Genomic DNA, 19761 nt, shown 5'->3' with positions numbered 1-19761 from the left:
CCTGCCAGCCCAAAACCAAGCAGTGGGGCAGAAGCAAGGAAGTCTGGGGAGGGAAGGATACTTTTGAGAGAACAAAAGGTGGTGGGGATTCCGGGCCACTGTTGAATTCTGTGGCTTTGTTGTATGGGATAGCAAACTTTTTTCAAACGCTTCATATTAATCCTGCATTTTGCTCATTTTATCACCTGAGGCCTGAACCACTGGACATTAATAGATTCAAATTGGTGGTTTACAGTGCAATGTTACCTGAATGGTTGCATATTAGAAGGCACCTCTGATCTGAAGAGTAGAAGTGGAGACACATGTCTGTTCATCAAATGGAATAATGTGAAATAAACATACAGTTCAGTGCAATCCTGTCCTCTCACTCCATACAGGCGGAAAAGCAAACAAGCCCTGAGGGATTACAAGAAGGTTCAGATCCAGCTTGAGAACCTGGAAACCAGCGTGCGAGATCGGTGCAAGAAGGAGTTCACGGGTAAGGATCGCCACCCACTCTGTGCAGCACCCATACTTTACCCGTTACCCCACTCTGTCCCCCAGGGTTGTGAAATGCAAGTAGTTGGGGAGACCACTACCAGCACTCACTCCAAGCCTTCCACCCCACAATATAACACAAGTAGCTCTTCTGATCAATATCATTGAACGCACCACACATTACATCGACTTCTATTGCTATCGGTGGTTCTTGTATCTGCAGGGGTGGCCTCGTTATATCTCCCTGAGATGGATGAACGTTTGTCTGGCTCACCAGGCTTCAACCTGTGGCCTGCTCAATGCACAGGTCCCAGCAGCAGGGGTTCAGCACAATGATTCCCTTTACAACTGTGATAGCCTCTGTTTTACCCTCCAACTTCCTTCGTGTGAACCTTAGCTATGCTTCTCGACCTTCACCTAATGCCTACCTGTTATACCCCAAGCCCTAGCTACAGCGGCGACGAGCATCATCTAGATGTCTTGTGGTACAATATTTTGGTTAGAATGCTCAGCTCGCTGACAATGTCTGAAGCCACAAATAGCGCTGCAGAATGCTTCAGCTTCTCCTCAAGTTGGCACATACGCTCAGGAAGATTGCAGTTTCACTGGAAAAGATGGCTCTAGAGATTGGTCAATTGTCGAAGGAGGACTGACCACAATAACTAGTCTCCATCTTAAAACATGAAATACAAGAACTGGTGCTCTGAAAGAGGTGGTGTTCTCTTATATAGTATGTGAGTGAATATTAGTCCAACATGACCACCGAGTGGGCAGGCCTGGCAGCGACGTTCGTGGGCTGTATGTATCACTCTAGTAAAACTAAGTCAAATAAAGGGAAGGAACTCCTTCACTCACATGTTGTCAATTAGACTTAATCTGGAAATGAAATGGAAAGACAGTGGAGCTCTGAAGGCCATGCTTAAATAATAAAAAGTATTTAACTCATCCTTCCACTTTCTTTACTTAATCTCTGACTACTCACTCACACTTTCTTCTGCCACTTTCATTCAAGCCCAGCTTTTGCCTGCCATGCTCTTTTACTGAAGCTCCGTGGCTCACAAATCCCAGCCAGACGCCTAAGCCACATGTCCTTCCTAGCGCACCCTTCAAACTAACTGTCTAGCGCACCCATCTAGCTACCTACCTAGCCCACCCATCAAGATACCTGCCTAGCCCACCCTTCAAGCAACCCACCTAGCGCACCCATCAAGCTACCCGCCTAGCCCACCCTTCAAGCTACCCGCCTAGCCCACCCTTCAAGCTACCTACCTAGCACACCCATCAAGCTACCATCCTAGCGCACCCATCAAGCTGCCGGCCGAGCGCACCCATCACGCTACCCACCTAGCGCACCCATCAAGCCACCTGCCTAGCGCACCCATCAAGCTACCCACCTAGCGCACCCATCAAGCCACCTGCCTAGCGCACCCATCAAGCTACCCACCTAGCGCACCCATCAAGCTGCCTGCCTAGCACACCCTCCAAGCTATGTGTGTCGTAAAATAGAAGTTCATAGACTTCCGAGTCTCCTGACCACAACTGTTTCTTATCTGGCCATCGATTTAGGGTCTCGTAAGTTGCTTTACTCATGCCGTAGTAGCTCGTGATCTTTCATTTTCTGTTTACATTTCCTCACCAGACCTTATGACGGAAATGATGGACCCGGCCAGTGACTTGGTTGGCACTGGAATTCCCTTCTTGGATTACAAGACTTACGCAGAGAGGATTTTCTTCCCTGGGCACCGCGAGTCCCCTCTCCGGAGAGACCTTGATGTGCCTGAATGTCGCCGGCAGACCGTGGAGCAGGGCTTGGTGCAGCTCTCGAACTTACTCAACAGCAAACTCTTCCTCACAAAGGTAAAGAAGCTTTCTGGAAATTGTTATTTAATTTTACGTAAACAAAATGTTCCTGCAGTTGAACTGAGCAACCATTTGGATCAACCTTAGTTGTATCAATTGGTAGAAAATCCAGAATTGTGATATTTCTCTATAACAGTATCACATAAGTTATTAATGCACTAATGGCAAAAACAGATGTTGTATTCATAGTTTGAAAGAACATTACTTATGGCTATTAAAGGATTTACTTACTTAGTGTGGGGTTTATTCTAGGAGTCCAAGGGCAGCCAGAGGTTACTGGGCATCAGTTTATGTCGCTTACTACTGGTGTGTTTGAGCCACAAGTTTGTTGCACTCAAACTGAATGACCAACAGCTCCCTTTAGCACTTGCCTCATGATGGTCGATTCATTTTATCAATATTTAATTGTATTATGATTGCATTTATACAGCACTTACTAACCCTTATGAGAGGTTGAATCAATAGTTAATGATTAATTAAGGTACACATTCCAGGGGTACATTTGAGTGACAATCACATAAAATAAAATTGAAGATCCTTAAAACCAAATATAGTAAAACAAATGCCTAGATGGAATAGATTTTTGAAAATGTACATTAACTTCTTCTAATTCCCAACGCTATACTTTGCTTAAATAATGCACTTACTGAGGCAATCGAAGGTTACAATCCACACAGCCTGATGAGGTGTGCAGGGCCAGGGCTGTGTGCTGAAGGAAAATCTTTACATGTCAAAGTCTGTGTTGGTTGTCAGAGTCGGTTAAGAAAGAGGGTACAGTTCATCTTACTGCCAGGCGGCAACTAGCAATGAACACGAATACCCAACTAGCAGTCCGCATACTGAATTTGAAACACAATGTGCCCAGCGAGTAGAAACACTACAATATGTTTGCCCAGTGTGTAGAAACACAAGGGTATGGTGCGTAGTGAGTAGAAACACAAGGTTATGGGCGCGCAGTGAGTAGAAACACAAGGATATGTGCATGCAGTGTGTAGAAACACAAGGATATGTGCACTCATTGTGTAGAAACACAAGGTTTTGTGCTCCCAGTGTATAGAAACACCAGGATATGTGCACGCAGTGTGTAGAAGCGCAAGGGTATGTGGGCACAGTGCGCAGAAACAGAAGTATATGGTGCGCACATATGCCTTAAAAGAGGTGTGCCTATTTGATACCTATGTGAGTGCATGAAGGTGTCTGTTTAATGGAAATATCTTTGTGGGAACCCGGCCAGCAGGCCTTAAAGGTGCTCCAGGAGTGAGACTGGTTAGACAATGCTTCACAAGGGCCTTGGACAAAATAAAAGCTAAAACTTGTAGTTCTGTGAACCTTGAAATCTCCATCCATGCTGCTTCTGCTTAAAAATAATAAGTTATTATCAATAATATAACACTATAATAATAATTATATAGAACAAAATAATTATATAGGACAAAATATCTCTATATATTTTTATATAATTGAATCTAATATATTATATATACTAATCCTAGAAATGTTGTATGTATACAGTATAATTTATTAGACACACTTACCTACAATATAACTAAGAATTTTTTGCATATAATGTACAAGCATACATGATGTATTCTATATATTTATATACTATTTATAATTAAATATAATATATTGTTAATAATGATTATTACTATTATTATTATTTTTCATTTATTGTACAGCATCAATCAAAGCTTAGCATTTTCAAAACTGGTGCTGTTATTTTCCAATTTAGTGGTACTCACTTTAATAACCTTAGAAGGATAATTGGGTGTGTCGGAACTGACAGGATAAAAACCTGTTATCTGCAGTACTTAGTCTTTTAGTGGTGCCAAATATTTGTAGTTATTATAATACCCAAAGTTTGTTTTCCCAAGAGTGTAACATTTTAATCACCATTTATCCCCAGTCTACATTCCAAAATCTTGGTTCAAACCTTGTCTTAGAGTCACGGATACGTCTACACTAAAATGTGGTGCCTGCCAGGTTTTATTTGACGTAAGATGTTGCTGTTCATTTAGACCCTAGAAGTATCTATATCCCTAGTGGGTGCGGCTCAGGCGAGGTGGTATTAGGCACTATTAGAATGTCAGTAGCAGCATTGAATGGAGCATACCTTGGGTTTTATTTATAAAAGGCACATATGTATTCAAGTGATTTTGTCCTTGACTTTGCAGTTTATTCACACGTTGGAGAGCCAGCGCACCTTTTCACCGAGAGACCGAGGCTACGTGGCCTCCCTTCTCACCGTGTCCCTCCACGGGAAGCTGGAGTACTTCACCGACATCCTGAAGACGTTACTTAATGATTTGGTGGAGCAGTATGTGGCTAAAAACCCCAAACTGATGTTGCGAAGGTAAGAACGAACAGAAGCATTAAAGATATGCAACAGTTGGAATCATAATCTGATTTCGCTAGAATGTCCCCATAACTTATCAATTGTGAGAATTTCCTGACCGAATTAAACTGCTAACGTTCCCTAAGATAGTGTTTAGAAGCAGAAAAAGAGCTATACTCAGATGGCACCTAGACTTCATGGAGAACTGGGCAAGGGTAACAACTGCCTCCATCTTGAGAACATGAACACAAGCATGGGTATGTTTGAACACATGGATGTGTGTGAAAAGTACACCCAGCACTCACACTGACGCTTAACACTTTTTCTACTCTGAGCGTTTTGTAATCCTTCACACATTGACTGTACTTGTTCAAAAACTGTGTTTAAAAACTGTTCTTCTCAATCAAAAGTAACATCATAAAACATAAACACATATTCAACAAGTATATAGAGTTTCAGGGGAGGGCAGAGAGGTAGTGAAGTTAACTAGTGACTTAGAACAGTACTATCTGCAGCAGTCAGGTTAGTTGCTTAGACTGTCGAGTCAGATTACACATACTCTTCTTAGCCAGGATTAGTTCTCATAAGATTAAAATAGCCTGTACGAGCTTTAAGGGTGTTTATCTAACCGCCCCAATATGTTTAGTAGAAAACCACAACATTTCAGGGTGAACTATAGCACCAGAAGAGGTGTCAGTGTGAGGCTGGAGAGTTCAAGATTTGCATTTGTAGAACTAGGAAGCAGTTGAGTGGACGAGTCCCTGAAACGTTTCCTTAAAAAACACGGCTTTCTTGGACTTTCTGGTTTTGTTTTTGTCTTTACATTCGGACTTTTCTTTTTTGTTTCTCTGTATTGTGTTTTTGTTTAGTTATAGACAGTGACTACCATTAGTTTAGGTATGTTTATTTTTTGTCTGTGCCCTTTGTAATTTTAGCTTTATTGTACAGTGCTACAAAGCCCTTTTTGCTTTTGAGGCACTTTAAATAAAATTCAATCAAGCTTGAAAGTAGAAAATACATGTTTTCCTATAATTGCTTACTTTTTAAAGAAAATAAACATTAACAAAAATGTGACTGTTTGATAAGTAACTAACTCATATTAATAGAAGTTATCTTACAAAGATCTTGTAATTGAGTCAAAGCATTTGATATAAACTGTTGATCCAATAATGCTCTTCTAATTCCCCTTGAGTAGCCTCTGAATGTGGCCTTTCTCTATTTTTTTCAGGACTGAAACTGTTGTGGAGAAGCTGCTCACCAACTGGATGTCCATTTGTCTGTACACCTTCGTAAGGGTGAGGACACACGGCCACTTCCTTTTAGTTCCTAAGAGCAGTCCTCCTTACACTCAGAGTGCCTGATTCACGAAGGTAAACTGAGACGAAAGTTGAACTTTATGGCTTTCCGTATTCACAAAGGGCATTTATGAGCAGTAAATGCCCTTTGTGAATAGTCGTAAAGTTAGACTTTTGTCTCATTTTACCTTTGTGAATCAGGCCCAGAGAGTCTGAAGAATTATGATTTCTGTCTAAGACACAATAGCAACTTAACAGCACCGACCTTCTGAAAAGTATCTGTATCAGCCATTTTGTCACTTTACAAGTAATGAATTGACCAAAGGTTTGAGTTAAAGTATGGTTGTCTTCACTCTGTCTGTCAGGGTGGCAGAGGCCATTACCCCCACCGCCCTGATAGACCGGGGACCACCATATCTGAAGATCACCGCCTGCCCAGCAGTGATGTACGTGCCTACAGAACCGCTGTCATGGTGGTACCTCTGACGGCACACCAGGTTTAGGGTACTGCCGCAGTTAGTTAGGTAGCTGTTCACCAAATGTTCTGGTTTTTCAGAAACAAAGCCTTAAACTGGAGTTTGTTTGCAACAAAAAAAAACTTTTCACCTCACACCATGGAAGGTTTCTCCTTGGGTGTGGGAGTCATTATTGTTTTCTGTCCGTCACTGCCAGGTTTGTCCTGAAAACAGGCGAGCCCTCTGCTGTAAATATAGTGAGTAGTCTCATGTCCTTACTCTGACGCCCCTAGGCTGGCAGGCATTCAGAGTACCTTTGCTGATGGCGGTCCTAGCAGCTGCACGGCCGTCAGAAAACTGACGGTCTGCCCAACTCAGGACAGAGCAGGCGATTTAATTAGGTCCTAAGTACTTGGGTGTGGAGGGTGACATTGCGCAGTGCTTAATTTGTGCCAGGGGTTTCCAGTGCTCAGCATCAGCACTTATTTGTCAGCACCGGCTCTATTGACAATCGACCACGTCGTGGTTCTGTCCTTCCAATTTTGAGATGGACACAACAACAGTGTTTATTAAGACAATATATATTGAAAATGAATCATACCAGCCTATCATGCCATTATTGAGCTTTGTATGGCCTGAAATAGTCTGAATAGTCACACTTGTAAGAGTGCGATGGTTAGGTGTTATTTTGACAGCGCTGGCAGGGTATGGGTTTTGCTGCCTACAGTGACCCTCCGATAAGGGACCTGGCACTTAATGTTTTACAAATTAAGCACTGACATCGCAGCACTACTCTGTTTGCTCTTAATTTGGGAGGAGAGATTCTCACTGTCAGATACATTAACCAAATCTTTCTCCTGGTCTTGTTTGTGTTAGCCCATGCAATGACTGCGTCTCCTAGCCGAAGCCCTCTTAAACTACCCCTTCTCTCCTCTCCTTCCCTTCGTCACGCTAATTTTTGGCTTTGCATGGCGTCTCACGCCAACGGCTTTGCCTTCATTGTTGCAGCCGTCAAGCATTCAAGCTGGTTATTAGTAAGCTAAGAATGATTTATTTCCCACAGAAACTTTCAGGTGTCCTAGTTCTCCATGTCTTCACAGCGACACGTGATGCACGTGTCAGGAGTGGTCCTTTCTCTCTTATATGACTGACCACCAGGAAGCAATAGAAGGACTCTGTGGCATCGGCCGGTAACATAAGAGCTAAGCTCACCCTTCTCCCACGGCTCTTGAGTAGAAGACGCCACAGCATCCAAAGGCTGATTTACAACTGAGCTACATCATGTGACTGATAGAACTCATATGTTATAAGTACAGTTTGCTTATGGTTGATGGCCTGTCACTCCATCCACGGTGTCTGGTATACAAATCCAATGTGTTTGAGTGATAGATTGAGACATCTATTTAAAGAGCACGCGTCAATCTAAAAATAATAGCACAGACTTGAAAGGCAGAAGCCTCGCTTCTTCTTTTCCTCACACCAGAAGTTAAATAGTGAGCTTTGTGTCACCCAAAGGATTGTCCACTGGCAGACGTATGTATTAATTTGGTGGTTTTTGTACAGCGTGATCGTACGAGTGAAATCACCCGCTAAGTACTTCACCTTGGAAGCTTGAAGTGTATTTGCACGCACCAGCTTTTTGATGGAAGTGGTTATGTCACTCTACACATCCCTGAATACCCTCCAGTCTTCCTTACTGAGTAAATGAAATATATACTGCTCTATAGTGTGTGAAAAAGCACTTTTCATCATGTGATTTCTGTTTGCCAGGACTCTGCGGGAGAGCCTCTTTACATGCTGTTTCGTGGCATCAAGCACCAGGTGGACAAAGGGCCGGTGGACGGCGTTACTGGAAAAGCCAAATACACTCTGAACGATAACCGCCTCCTCCGGGACGACGTGGAGTACAAGACACTGGTGAGTTTGCATTGCTCCGGCTATCCTGGGTTCATATGTACTTCTTCTCTGCCTTTTCATGGTGAGGGGCAGCTTTTAAGAGGAGTGAGGAAGCGGTGTGTAGTTAATGTAGTGAAGTGTGGACCTTTGACAGCAAACACCATCTCAGACCCACCACCGGGTAATTAAGTGTCATGAACCCTGTCCTATTGGTAACAACTACCCATGTCTTATAACATCAGTGGGCATTTTTGTATACAACCGCTGTCCCCTGTTGCCCACAGCTCAGGCTTCTGTGATGCATTTGATTTAACAAAGTGAACCCCGATCAATCCATGCTATACCCAGGTTAAGACGGTTCATCCATGGGTTGGGTGCAGCGTCTGTATGTCAGTGTCTGTATGCCCTGTGTGCTTGTTCAAGGTGAAATGAACATACCACAAAAAATGTTAGGTAAGACCTTAAACACAAAACCAGGTGTCCTGTTTCATCATCTGGGTTCCTCTTTTACCAATAATGGATCTAATGGCATATGGGCTTTTATCAGATCATGTGTTGGACGATGCAAGTCCTGATGCCTTTATCCCTCTGGTTCAGACCGAAGTACTGCTGAAGGTTTCTATGTATGGTGCTATGGTCCATCCCCATCTCTGTGCCCATCTAGCTGTAGCTCCGGTTACTGTGGTACATCGCAAACACAAGGGGACGATGGCTGGAGCGCTGAAACTTTTCAAACACTCACCCCCAGTCACAGATCTGGGTTGAATCCGTCATCGTTCTTTAGTTCACTTCGACACCCCAGTTCAGACCTAGCTATATGCAAATCAGTCTGACCCTGTGCCTCATGGGGACAGTCTAGCCCGAAATGCCAAGCCAGGTCTTCCTTGAACCAGAAACTAGCATCCTGGGACCAGTGTCAACCTCACTTTGCCAATGGATTCAAGCTATCCTGGCTGATAAGGGGTGTTACCCCGAAACCTGTCCCAGGATGCTTGTGGTGAAGTGAGCTAAAGAATGATGATGGATTCAACCCAGATCTGTGACTGGGGGTGAGTGTCTTAAAAAGTTTCATCACTCCGGCCATCATCTATTTGTGTTTGCTTTGTTTGCCCTAAGTTGGCAGGGCATGCCCAGAAGTGGGTCCCTTGCTCACTGTGCCCCTGGATTCAAGCTATCCTGGCTGATGAAGGCTGTTCCCCGAAACCGGTCCCAGGATGCTTGTTTCTGGTCCAGGGAGGACCTGACCTGGCAGTTTTGCAGCGTGAATCTTTCTGGATTCACTATGCTGTGCATTATTCCGCGGTCTTGTGGTTGGGTCCGGATTCATAGTCTTTTCTTTGTTTTTTTTGGTTTTTTTCGTAGCCCAGGTGGGCGTTGGCGTCACACCTCCTGGGTGTATTTCCGGTGACGTCGGCATGCTTCCTGCTGAAGCTCCCACTCTTGGGCGCCATCTTCAGATTCTTTTTTTCCGCAGTCGGGTCTGGATCGTTCCCGTTTGGGCTCCAGACATTTTTGGAGAAAGAAGAAAGGAAAATACAGAAATCACAAAGAGAGTAATCTGAAGACTCCAGGGGACTTCATCGACGAGGAGTCAGCAAAGGAAAAGGCGAATTCATCGAGATCCTCGACGACCGTCGACGAACACGCGACCAGGGAGGCCCTGAGCGCTCGATGATGGACAACACGCCGTTCAAGTTCTGCCGTAACTGCCACCACAAGTACGCGCAGAAGGACCAGCACCCGGTATGCAACCTTTGTCTACCGGTGAATCACGAAAGCGAGGACTGCAACGCCTGCTCCGCCTTCGCCCCGAAGACCCTTCGTGTGAGAGAGAGACAGAGGGTAGCGCACGCCACCCTGCAGGGGAAGGCCCCGACTCCGTCCCTCTACGATCTGGGGATGTCTTCCGAGGAAGAGGACAACGCTGCCGCCGAAGACGACAGCTACACGGTCGTAGAGACCGATTACACGAAGACTTCTGATAAGGTAGGAGACTCTCCGGCCCCCAAGAACGCGAGAGACTGAGTCTCGAAAAAACGAGGGCAATGCCCCGAAAGCGCCGACGCCGAAACACCAGGCGTCCGCGAGTACTCACAGGCCCAGCGGATCCTCTGAGAAGGACTCCCCGGCGCCGAGAGCTGTTGAACAGCAGAAGTCGTCGAAAATCGTCCCCGAAAAGGATCGATCGACGCCGAGGGACAAGGACCCTAAACTACCAACGCCGACCAGAGACCCAAAATCCGGTTCGACGTCGACGTCGAAAACTTCGGGACCGAAAGGCACGGCGCCGAGCCAACCGCCGAAAAGAGCGGCCGAACCATCCGACGCGGAACACACGGCCGAGATGGAGAAAAAGAGAAGGCGCCTCGAGGCCGAAATGGAAAACATCGTGCAGCGGAAGAAGGAATTCGACGCAAAGATGAAAACCTTCACGATTCCTCACAAGACCAAGCCACCGGTGGTGGAGGTGGTCGAGGAGGAAGACGAGGTCGCCGAAGAACAAGACCCGGACGTCGAAGTGGTCGACGACCAGGAAGAGTACGAGAATCCCTACGATAGTTACAACTATGGGGAGGAAGAGGACAGCAGGACGGACGCAGAGTCGGCCCCCTCTGACTTACAGGAGGTGGATTACCTGGATGTCAAGACCGACAGCCCGGAGGAGGCGGTCGACACGTATCCCTCGAGGCCCTCGCCGCCGGACGACATCGGGGCCTACAACTCGGTGATAAGGTCTGCCGCAGCGGCATTCAAGCTCAAGCTCGACGAAGAGAAGCAGAAAGCAGACTTCCTTCTAGAGACATTGCTCCCCACACAAACAAAGAGCCAGTACCTGCCAATGCTCGACAGCGTCTTGGCCCAGGGGAAGGAAGCATTCAGGGAGCCCGCAACATGCAAGGCAGTAACTCCCAGAACAGAGAAAAAATACAAACATTCCTCAAAAGACCCGGCCTACATTCAGGGCACGGTCTCCGCAGACTCCATTATCATGGCCACAGCAAGGAAGAGGGCTAACGTACCCACTACCTCGGGCCCACCACCGGATAAGGAGAGCAAGAGGATGGATCTGGTGGGCAGAAGGATCGAACGGAACGTCGCGACCCACTGGCGCATGGCTAATTCCAACGCCCTGATAAACAGGCACATGTACCAGATCATGGAGGAGCTGGGGCAGTTGGTGAAGGACCTGCCCCAGGATGCCAGACAGAAGGCCGAAAAGCTGGTTGAAGAAGGGAAGAACGCGGCAAATTCTTGCCTCAAGACGGCCCTGGATGGAGCAGACACCTCCAGCAGGCTCATGATGATGGGTGTCACTGAAAGAAGACACGCCTGGCTAAGGATCTCAGGTTTCAAACCAGAGGTGCAACACAGCATTCTGAACACGCCGTTCAACGGCGACACGCTTTTCGGAACAACAGTTGATGAAAAGCTCAGCCAACTGAAGAAGGATAACGAAACTGCAAGGTCCATGGGAGCATTGCAGTTCAGAGGCAGCAAAAGGGGCACACCGTCACGGAGGCCTGGCGGGAGAGGTGCAAACCAGCCAGGTACATCACACCAGGCTTTCCAGCAAATGCACCAGGCAGACTCGCAGGGTCAGCAGAAGCAGTCCTGGCAATGCCAATCAAGAGGTCAGTCCTTTCGAGGGAGAGGAAATGGACGTGGCCAGAATAGAAGAGGGGGACAGCAGCCCGCTTCTAAGTGACTTCAAAAAACTCCGTGTGCCCACCCACAGAAAAGATCCCAGGGGGCAGCACATACAGCGGGATCAAGACAAGCTAGACACCTACGACCACATGACACCAGTGGGAGGAAGATTAAGATTCCACCTCAAAGAGTGGAGAGAAATCACATCAGACAGATGGATCCTCAACATCATCCAATTCGGATACTGCATAGAGTTGGAGGGGAGGCCAACAAGCAGAAAACCAAAAAGAAAACAAATAGCAAGCAAACAGCTATAGTGTCTTCAGGAAGAGGCAAAGGAACTCCTGCAGAAGCAGGCCATAGAACGGGTACCCTTCAAGGAAAGAAACAAGGGAATATACTCTACGTACTTCCTGGTGCCAAAAGTAGACGAGACAATGAGACCCATTCTGGACCTAAGGTTCCTGAACAAATTCATAAGAACGCAAACATTCAAAATGACCTCCCTGCAAGAGGTGCTCCCGCAATTGCAGATCGGGGACTTCATGGTCACAATAGACCTCAAGGACGCCTACCAGCACATCCCAATGAACAGAAAGCACAAGCATATGCTCAGGTTCACCATCGGAGAAAGCCACTACCAGTTCACGACACTAGCCTTCGGGCTAAAATCAGCACCGAGGGTCTTCACAAAGTGCCTAGCAGCAGTCGCAGCGCACCTACGAAGGCAAGGAATACACGTATACCCTTACCTGGACGACTGGCTGGTGAAAGCAAACTCATACCAGAAATGCAAGCAGCACGCACATACAGTGACGAGCACGCTCATAAGCCTGGGGTTCTCCATCCATTGGAAGAAATCATCAATGGAGCCGGAACAAGTGAAGATTTTCCTGGGAGCACAGATCAACACCTTACAGGGCAAGGTGTTCCCCAGCGAGAAGAGGGCGAGGGCGCTGGTGAAGGAAACTCGCCTCTACCGGAAGGGACAAGCTCGGACAGTGAGGACTGCGAGCAAGATCATGGGGATGATGGCATCATGCATCCACCTGGTACCGAATGTACGTCTCCACATGAGACCCATTCAAGAATGGCTACAGGAGCAATGGTCACAAGCTACAGGCAGTTGGGAGGATCTAGTGGTTGTAACGCACGCAGTGCAGAAGGAGATGACATGGTGGACCATGGAGAACATAACAAGGGGAAAGCCTCTAACGCCCCCAACGCCAACAGTGACCATCACCACAGACACATCCCTGAAGGGATGGGGCGCTCACATGGAGGAGCTCAAGGTGAGGGGACTGTGGACGCCAACAGATGCGACAAGGCACATCAATTACCTAGAATTGAAGACAATCTTCCTTGCACTGAAAGCTTTCCAAACAAGACTGTACAAACATTGGAAACATGGCGTCCGCATGCTAAGCGGTAGCGCGCACCCTCCTTAGCGCTCTCTACCTTTTCTCTCCCCCGATGAGAAATTGGTGTCGGAAATCGTTTCAGCGGTGTTTTTTTTCATCAGCAGCAGAGACCCACGCTCCCGTTAGACGTCTGGCCGACCTTGCATGCCTGCGAAGTCGGATGTGCCCGGGCGGAGTTTCATCTTTCCAAAGCCTCCCCCTGCCGCGGCGTTGGAAGAAAACGTCCTCCACCCAAACCTGGCTCAACAACCTAACAGCACTCAATGTCCAACCTACCATCGTGGACTCGGCGAAATCCCTAGGCATCACACTCGACGCCAAGCTCAACATGCAGCAGCACGTCAGCAAAGCCACTAAAGCAGCCAATTTCCAAATTAACACACTGAGGAAAATTAAACCCTTCCTCCCGGCCAAAGACTTCCAAACTGCTGTACAAGCTTTAGTCATCCCTCGAATTGACTACGGAATTGCGGCCCTCAGCGGTCTCCCGCTATCCACAACAGCACCCTTAAGAGCCTCCCTGAACGCTGCCGCGAGACTCATTACTGGCTCTAGAAAGCATTCCCACATATCCCCAGACTTAAAGTCTCTAAAATGGCTGCCTTTTGAAGCCAGAATACAGCTAAAAATTGCAGTTATGACACACGCGGCCGTGCACCACAAGGCACCCAACTACCTCGCTCAAAAGCTGTCTATATCAGGAGGCTCGAGAACCAATAGGAGCACAAAAAATCTACTCCTGAAACCTCGTAGATTCCGGAAAGCGAAAACTTACAAGCGCTCCTTCTCAGGAATGGCACCCAGGATCTGGAATGCGCTCCCGCCTGAAACCAGGCTGATCTCCTCCACGGCACTCTTCAAGAAAGAGGTGAAAACCATCCTTCTGGCCAAGATCTCCTGATCGCCATAGATGTTGGTTCAGAGACTCCGCATTGTATCACTGCTCACCCTATCCCGTGGCACTACACTTTACCTGTAGAGTGGCACTACTACGCTACTCTCTTACTATCGACCAAGATATGATACACGTTGGTTTACTGATCCACCTGAACACCTCTGTATTGGGATCAATGACTTGTACTGTCCTATATTACTTCCCTACCTGATTGTATATGGATTGGTTTTATGTATGCTTTTTATTATCCATGTTATTACCATCTTATTGTTATTGTTATTGTCACCGTGTTATTGTTGCTTTACCCATGTTATCACCATGTTATTGACTTTTATACTGTTCCCAGTATCTCTGTTGACTCCTACTGCCCCTACACTGTCTTTGTGAAGCGCTCTGATATCTGTAAGGATCCTGTTCGCGCTATATAAAACTTTGAATAAATAAATAAATAAAATAAAATAAATAAATAAGGCTGCAGCCGTGGAGCTACGGCGCGGCCGCAGGGCAGCGGCGCGAGGTCATCTCCGGGCAAGTACTGGAGGGGCCGCAGCAGGGATTTTCTCATCTGGTAAGGTCCGTATGAAGGTGACTGGTGGAGGCACTCTACCCTCATCTTCGTTAGCGGCTGCAGCAGTGGCGTTTTTACCGGAGGCTGCAGGGTCCCTGGATGTATCAGGGGAATCAACAGTAGTGGAGGAGTCCGAAGGGGCAGACATTAAGGAGTCAGGCAAGGGGGATCACTTCACCGCTGTTTGTTTCAGAGAGGCAGGTAGCTGTGAGTCTGACGTGGGAGAAAGGAAAGCTAAGGGGCCTGGCGCAAATAAAAAAAAAAGTAGCAGAGCCAACAAGAGTAAACCTAAGCGAGGTAGGGGCAGAGGGGGTAAGGATAGTCAGTGCTCACAGACACTGAGCTGGCAGGACGAAAGTGCCCAAGAAAAGTGGAGAGAGAGCTTAGAAAGCTCAAGGGGAGGCGAAGATTCACTAAAAGAAGTTCCTCTGACATCTCAGGAGAAGGGGGGCAAAATAGCAACAAATAAGCTGATTAAAATAGCTGCTAAGAAAAGGGCAAGCGTTACTAAACCACCCCGCATCACACCATCTCTGCGCTCTTATTTTAAGGTGTTGCCCCAGGTGCTTAGTATTCAAACCCCCCTTAGCCCTCAGTATAGTGCTAAAACAGCCCCTGAGAGTCAAATTACAAGCCCCTGCAAAACGAATTCAGGGGAAACCAGCACTATATCACTGATGGCAGAGGCAGAGGCAGAGGTTGCTAGGGTAGTTGAGTCAGCTAGCTTGAGCGAGGAACAAAAGAATGGCGAAGGAAATGGTATCACTCAAGCAGACCAGGTGTGCCATTCTCCGGTTCTGTTTCCTACATCTAAAGAGTCTGATAAGGGGCCTGCTGCTGTTGATGCCGAGGCCACACCTGCGCAGTTTCCACTTCAAGCTCAGTTAAGGGCTCAGAGTGAGCCATTAGAGTCAGCAGAAATGGGCGGAAGTGGGGGAGGTAATGGGGCAGGTGGCACCTCAATAGAGTTATTGATTAGCTCATTAAGAGCAGACATCATGCAGGGGTTTAAGGTCTCCGCTGAGAACCAAGCTGAGATTAGGGCGGCCTGTGAGGTCTTGGAGAGCAAGGTTGACCGGCTTTGTGACAGAACAGAGTCCCTTGAAGGTTCTGTGGAAGAACTTAAAGCTAATTTGGGGGCAGCCCAAGTAAAGATACAAACCCTGCGAAGGGAAGGAGATATGATGCGAGAGAGAGTTGAATCGTTAGAGAATTATTCGAGGAGAAATAACCTACGCCTTTTGAGGGTTCCTGAAGGTAAAGAGGGGACCGATATTAAGACTTTTGTGGTAAAGCTCTTGAAAGACGCCTTAAATTTGGAGGAGACGTCAGAATCTCTGGAAAAAGATATCCAAAGGATTCATAGAGATCCTTTTCGCCTAAAACCTGGTAGGGAGAAGCCAAGAAAGATTCTGGTAAACTTTTTAACCTACGCACTCAAAGAAAAGATACTTAACTTGGCATTAAAAAACAGTTCCCTTAATGGTCCGAACTTTCCCTTTCAAATTCGCTCAGATCTATCAAAGTCTACGCTGGACCGGCAGTGGGAGCTGGGACAAAGGATGGAAAAGTTCCGCGCCCTGGGCGCAACAGTGCAGATGAGGTTCCCGGCTTTCCTACGAGTTATGTTTAACAATAAAATGCATAACCTTAGATCCCCCCTCGAGGCTGATGAGATGCTCGAGTTATTGAAGGAAGCTACATGGAGGGGAGCAGGGAACTCGTAGGGGGCTGATGTGGACTTTAGGGTTAATAAGTAACTCCCCCCAAAGTCAAAGTCAATGTTGAGTTTGAGTTATGTAATACAATTCTAAAAAAAAAAAAAAAAAAAAATGTAAATACATTGACAAATAAATTAATAAACATGAAAAAAAGGGATAAAAAAAGGGATAAAAGAACAAAAAAAAAAAAAAAAAAAAAAGTAATCTAAAGGGGATCCCAGTCTTCTTTTCATTTCTTCTTGGGGTGTGGGGTTTGGGGTGTTGGCTATTGCAAGCTTTTGGTTTGTTGACACTAAATACTATCTAGTTGGTGGATAAGCAGGGGGAAGAGGGAGGGGAGGGTGCCAGAGGGTGCTAAACTGGAGATTCATCAGTCCAGTGTAGTTAGGGGGGGGGTTTCCAGGGGGGAGAGGGTGGGTGGTGCACGGGGTGGTAGGGGGGGAAAAAACGTGAAATGTCCTCATGGAGTTGTACCCTTTTTTTTCGGTTTGTTTCGCTTTAACCACCAATCATTATTGCCAATATTCATCTCCAAGGGGGGTCCTAGGAAGAAACAGCAACAGAGAAGCAGGGTGGGTCGTAGAGGCAGCAAGGGGCGTGATAGACTGATCGTATGACTAGTTTGCAGTTTTTATCCTGGAATGTCAATGGCCTGCGCACTGGGAGCAGGAGAAAAAAGATCTTTCAATATCTGGGGGACTCCCAGGCGCAGGTCATTGTCATACAGGAGTCACATCTTCTTAGAGCCGAAACGGTCGAGCTTCTTAAGAAAGAGAAATGGATTGACATCTTCTTGTGCACTGATCAATCGGCAAATATTAGGGGTGTGCTTTTTATTTTTAAGAAGCAGGCTAAAGCTCAAATTATAGAGCATTTGGAGGATAAAAGTGGTCGGTGGCTGATTGTAAGGGCTTTGTTGGATGGCCACCCATACGTTTTGGTTGGATACTACGGCCCAAATCAGGACGACCCTTCGTATTTGAATATTATTCAGGGTCATCTAGTAGCTTTAAATGACCCGGTAATTTGGGTAGGAGATTTTAACATTGTTTTAAACCCAAAACTGGATAAATCCGCAAAGTCTAGGGCCTGTGCTTCTTCCAAATCCAGACAAGACCTCTTAACAATTATGTCTCAGTTAGGCTTAGCGGATATCTGGAGGGAAAGGGCAGGGGCCAAACTGGGGGTTTTGCAGCGTGAATCTTTCTGGATTCACTATGCTGTGCATTATTCCGCGGTCTTGTGGTTGGGTCCGGATTCGTAGTCTTTTCTTTGTTTTTTTTTTTTTTTTTCTCTTTGCCCAGGTGGGCGTCGGCGTCACACCCCCTTTGGGTGTATTTCCGGTGACGTCGGCATGCTTCCTGCGGAAGCTCCCACTCTTGGGCGCCATCTTCAGATTCTTTTTTTCCGCGGTCGGGTCTGGATCGTTCCCGTTTGGGCTCCAGACATTTTTGGAGAAAGAAGAAAGAAAATACAGAAAAGACGAGGAGAAGTCATCTGAAGACTCCAGGGGACTTCACCGACGAAAGACAAGCAAAGATAAGGCGTTTTCCATCCAGATCTTCGACGAACGTCGACGAACACGCGACCAGAGAGGCCCTGGACGCTCTAGGATGGACAACACGCCGTTCAAGTTCTGCCGGAACTGCCACCACAAGTACGCGCAGAAAGACCAGCACCCGGTATGCAACCTTTGCCTACCGGTGGACCACGAAAGCGGAGACTGCAACGCCTGTTCCGCCTTCACCCCGAAGACCCTTCGTGTGAGAGAGAGGCAGAGGGTAGCACACGCCACCCTGCAGGGGAAGGCCCCGACCCCGTCGCTCTACGAGCTGGGGATGTCCTCCGAGGAAGAAGACAACGCTGCCGCCGAAGACGACTGCTACACGGTCGTAGAGACCGATTACACGAAGACTTCTGACAAGGTAGGAGACTCTTCGGCCCCCAAGAACCCGAGAGACTCTGAGTCTCGAAAAATCGAGGGCAAGACCCCGAAAGCGCCGACGCCAAAAAAGGCGGCGTCCGCGACTACTCCCAGGCCCAGCGGATCCTCAGAGAAGGAGTCCCCGGCGCCGAGAGCTGCTGATCAGCAGAAGACGTCGAAAATCGTCCCCGAAAAGGATCGATCGACGAGGGAGAAAGACCCGAAACTGTCGACGACGACCAGAGACCCAAGATCCGGTCCGACGTCGACGGAAACTGGGGGTTTCCTTCCGAAATCTTAAATATAAACATCTTTCAAGAATTGATTATGCTTTCTTCAGCTATAGCCTTAAGGATTTTCTGACAGACATTTCTTATCTCCCCTCGCACCTCTCGGACCATTCCGCTATATCATTCATACTAATTATAGGCCACCAAAAACCGCATTTTTCATGGTCTTTTGACCGTACCTTGTTATTGGAGGAGGAGGAAGTTCTCTTCCTCAAGACAGAAACGCAATTTTTCTTAGAAGCCAACTTAGACACAGCTGTTATCTCTGTTTTGTGGGATACTTTGAAAGCCTATTGGAGGGGGTGCATTACAAGTCGATCTTCGTATAGGAAAAAGCAATATAATGAATGTATTAAAAATCTTGAGTTGGAAATGAAGGCAGTAGAAAACACTTTGGGGGATCACATGGGCACGGAAGCTGATCGAGAAAGATTAGGAGCTTTAAAATCGCAGCTGGAAGGCATCTTACAGAACAGAATAGCGAAACGGTGGGAGGCAAGTAAGAATTCTCATTTTGAGTTTGGGGAGGCGGCGGGGAAAATCCTCGCTTGGAAAACCAAGGCTAACCAAGCTCGGAACTATATTAGGGAGATTAAGGTGGTGGGGGAAGTTTCCCCGCGGCTGACCCAATTAGAAATTGGCGCTGCCTTTCAGGATTTTTTTCAGGCCATTTATAAAGAGGATACTGCTGTAGATATTCTGGAGTGTGAGGCTTGGCTGAACTCAATCTCTACTCCTAAGCTCACAACTGAGCAGAGTAAGATCCTGGAGAGAGAGATCTCGGTGGAGGAGGTTAACAAGGCACTAGGGCAAGTGAGTCGGGGGAAGGCCGCAGGCCCTGATGGGCTACCAGGGGAACTTTATAGAGCCCTTAGTGGAGAAATTGCGCCGGTCTTGACCTCTGTTTTTAATAGCATTTTTCTGGAAGGTTCAGACCCACCTAATTCCTGGAAAGATGCCACTGTGGTTTTAATAC

General features: G+C 46.9%; 1 protein-coding gene across 1 annotated transcript in view; it reads left to right on the top strand.

Moving 5' to 3' along the window:
- PLXNB1 (plexin B1) overlaps positions 1 to 19761 on the top strand; it is a 416790-nt gene that overhangs the window by 344632 nt on the left and 52397 nt on the right. Inside the window, exons 24-28 of the mRNA XM_078661870.1 lie at positions 378 to 478; positions 2117 to 2334; positions 4512 to 4690; positions 5901 to 5967; positions 8193 to 8339. Coding sequence (XP_078517996.1) covers positions 378 to 478; positions 2117 to 2334; positions 4512 to 4690; positions 5901 to 5967; positions 8193 to 8339 — 712 coding nt within the window. The remainder of the gene's footprint in view (positions 1 to 377; positions 479 to 2116; positions 2335 to 4511; positions 4691 to 5900; positions 5968 to 8192; positions 8340 to 19761) is intronic.

This window comes from Lissotriton helveticus, chromosome 9 (assembly GCF_964261635.1).
Source record: "Lissotriton helveticus chromosome 9, aLisHel1.1, whole genome shotgun sequence".
In the NCBI taxonomy this organism is placed as follows: domain Eukaryota; kingdom Metazoa; phylum Chordata; class Amphibia; order Caudata; family Salamandridae; genus Lissotriton; species Lissotriton helveticus.
Note: the sequence above shows the minus strand (reverse complement) of the source record. Positions and strands in the feature narration are given on the sequence as shown.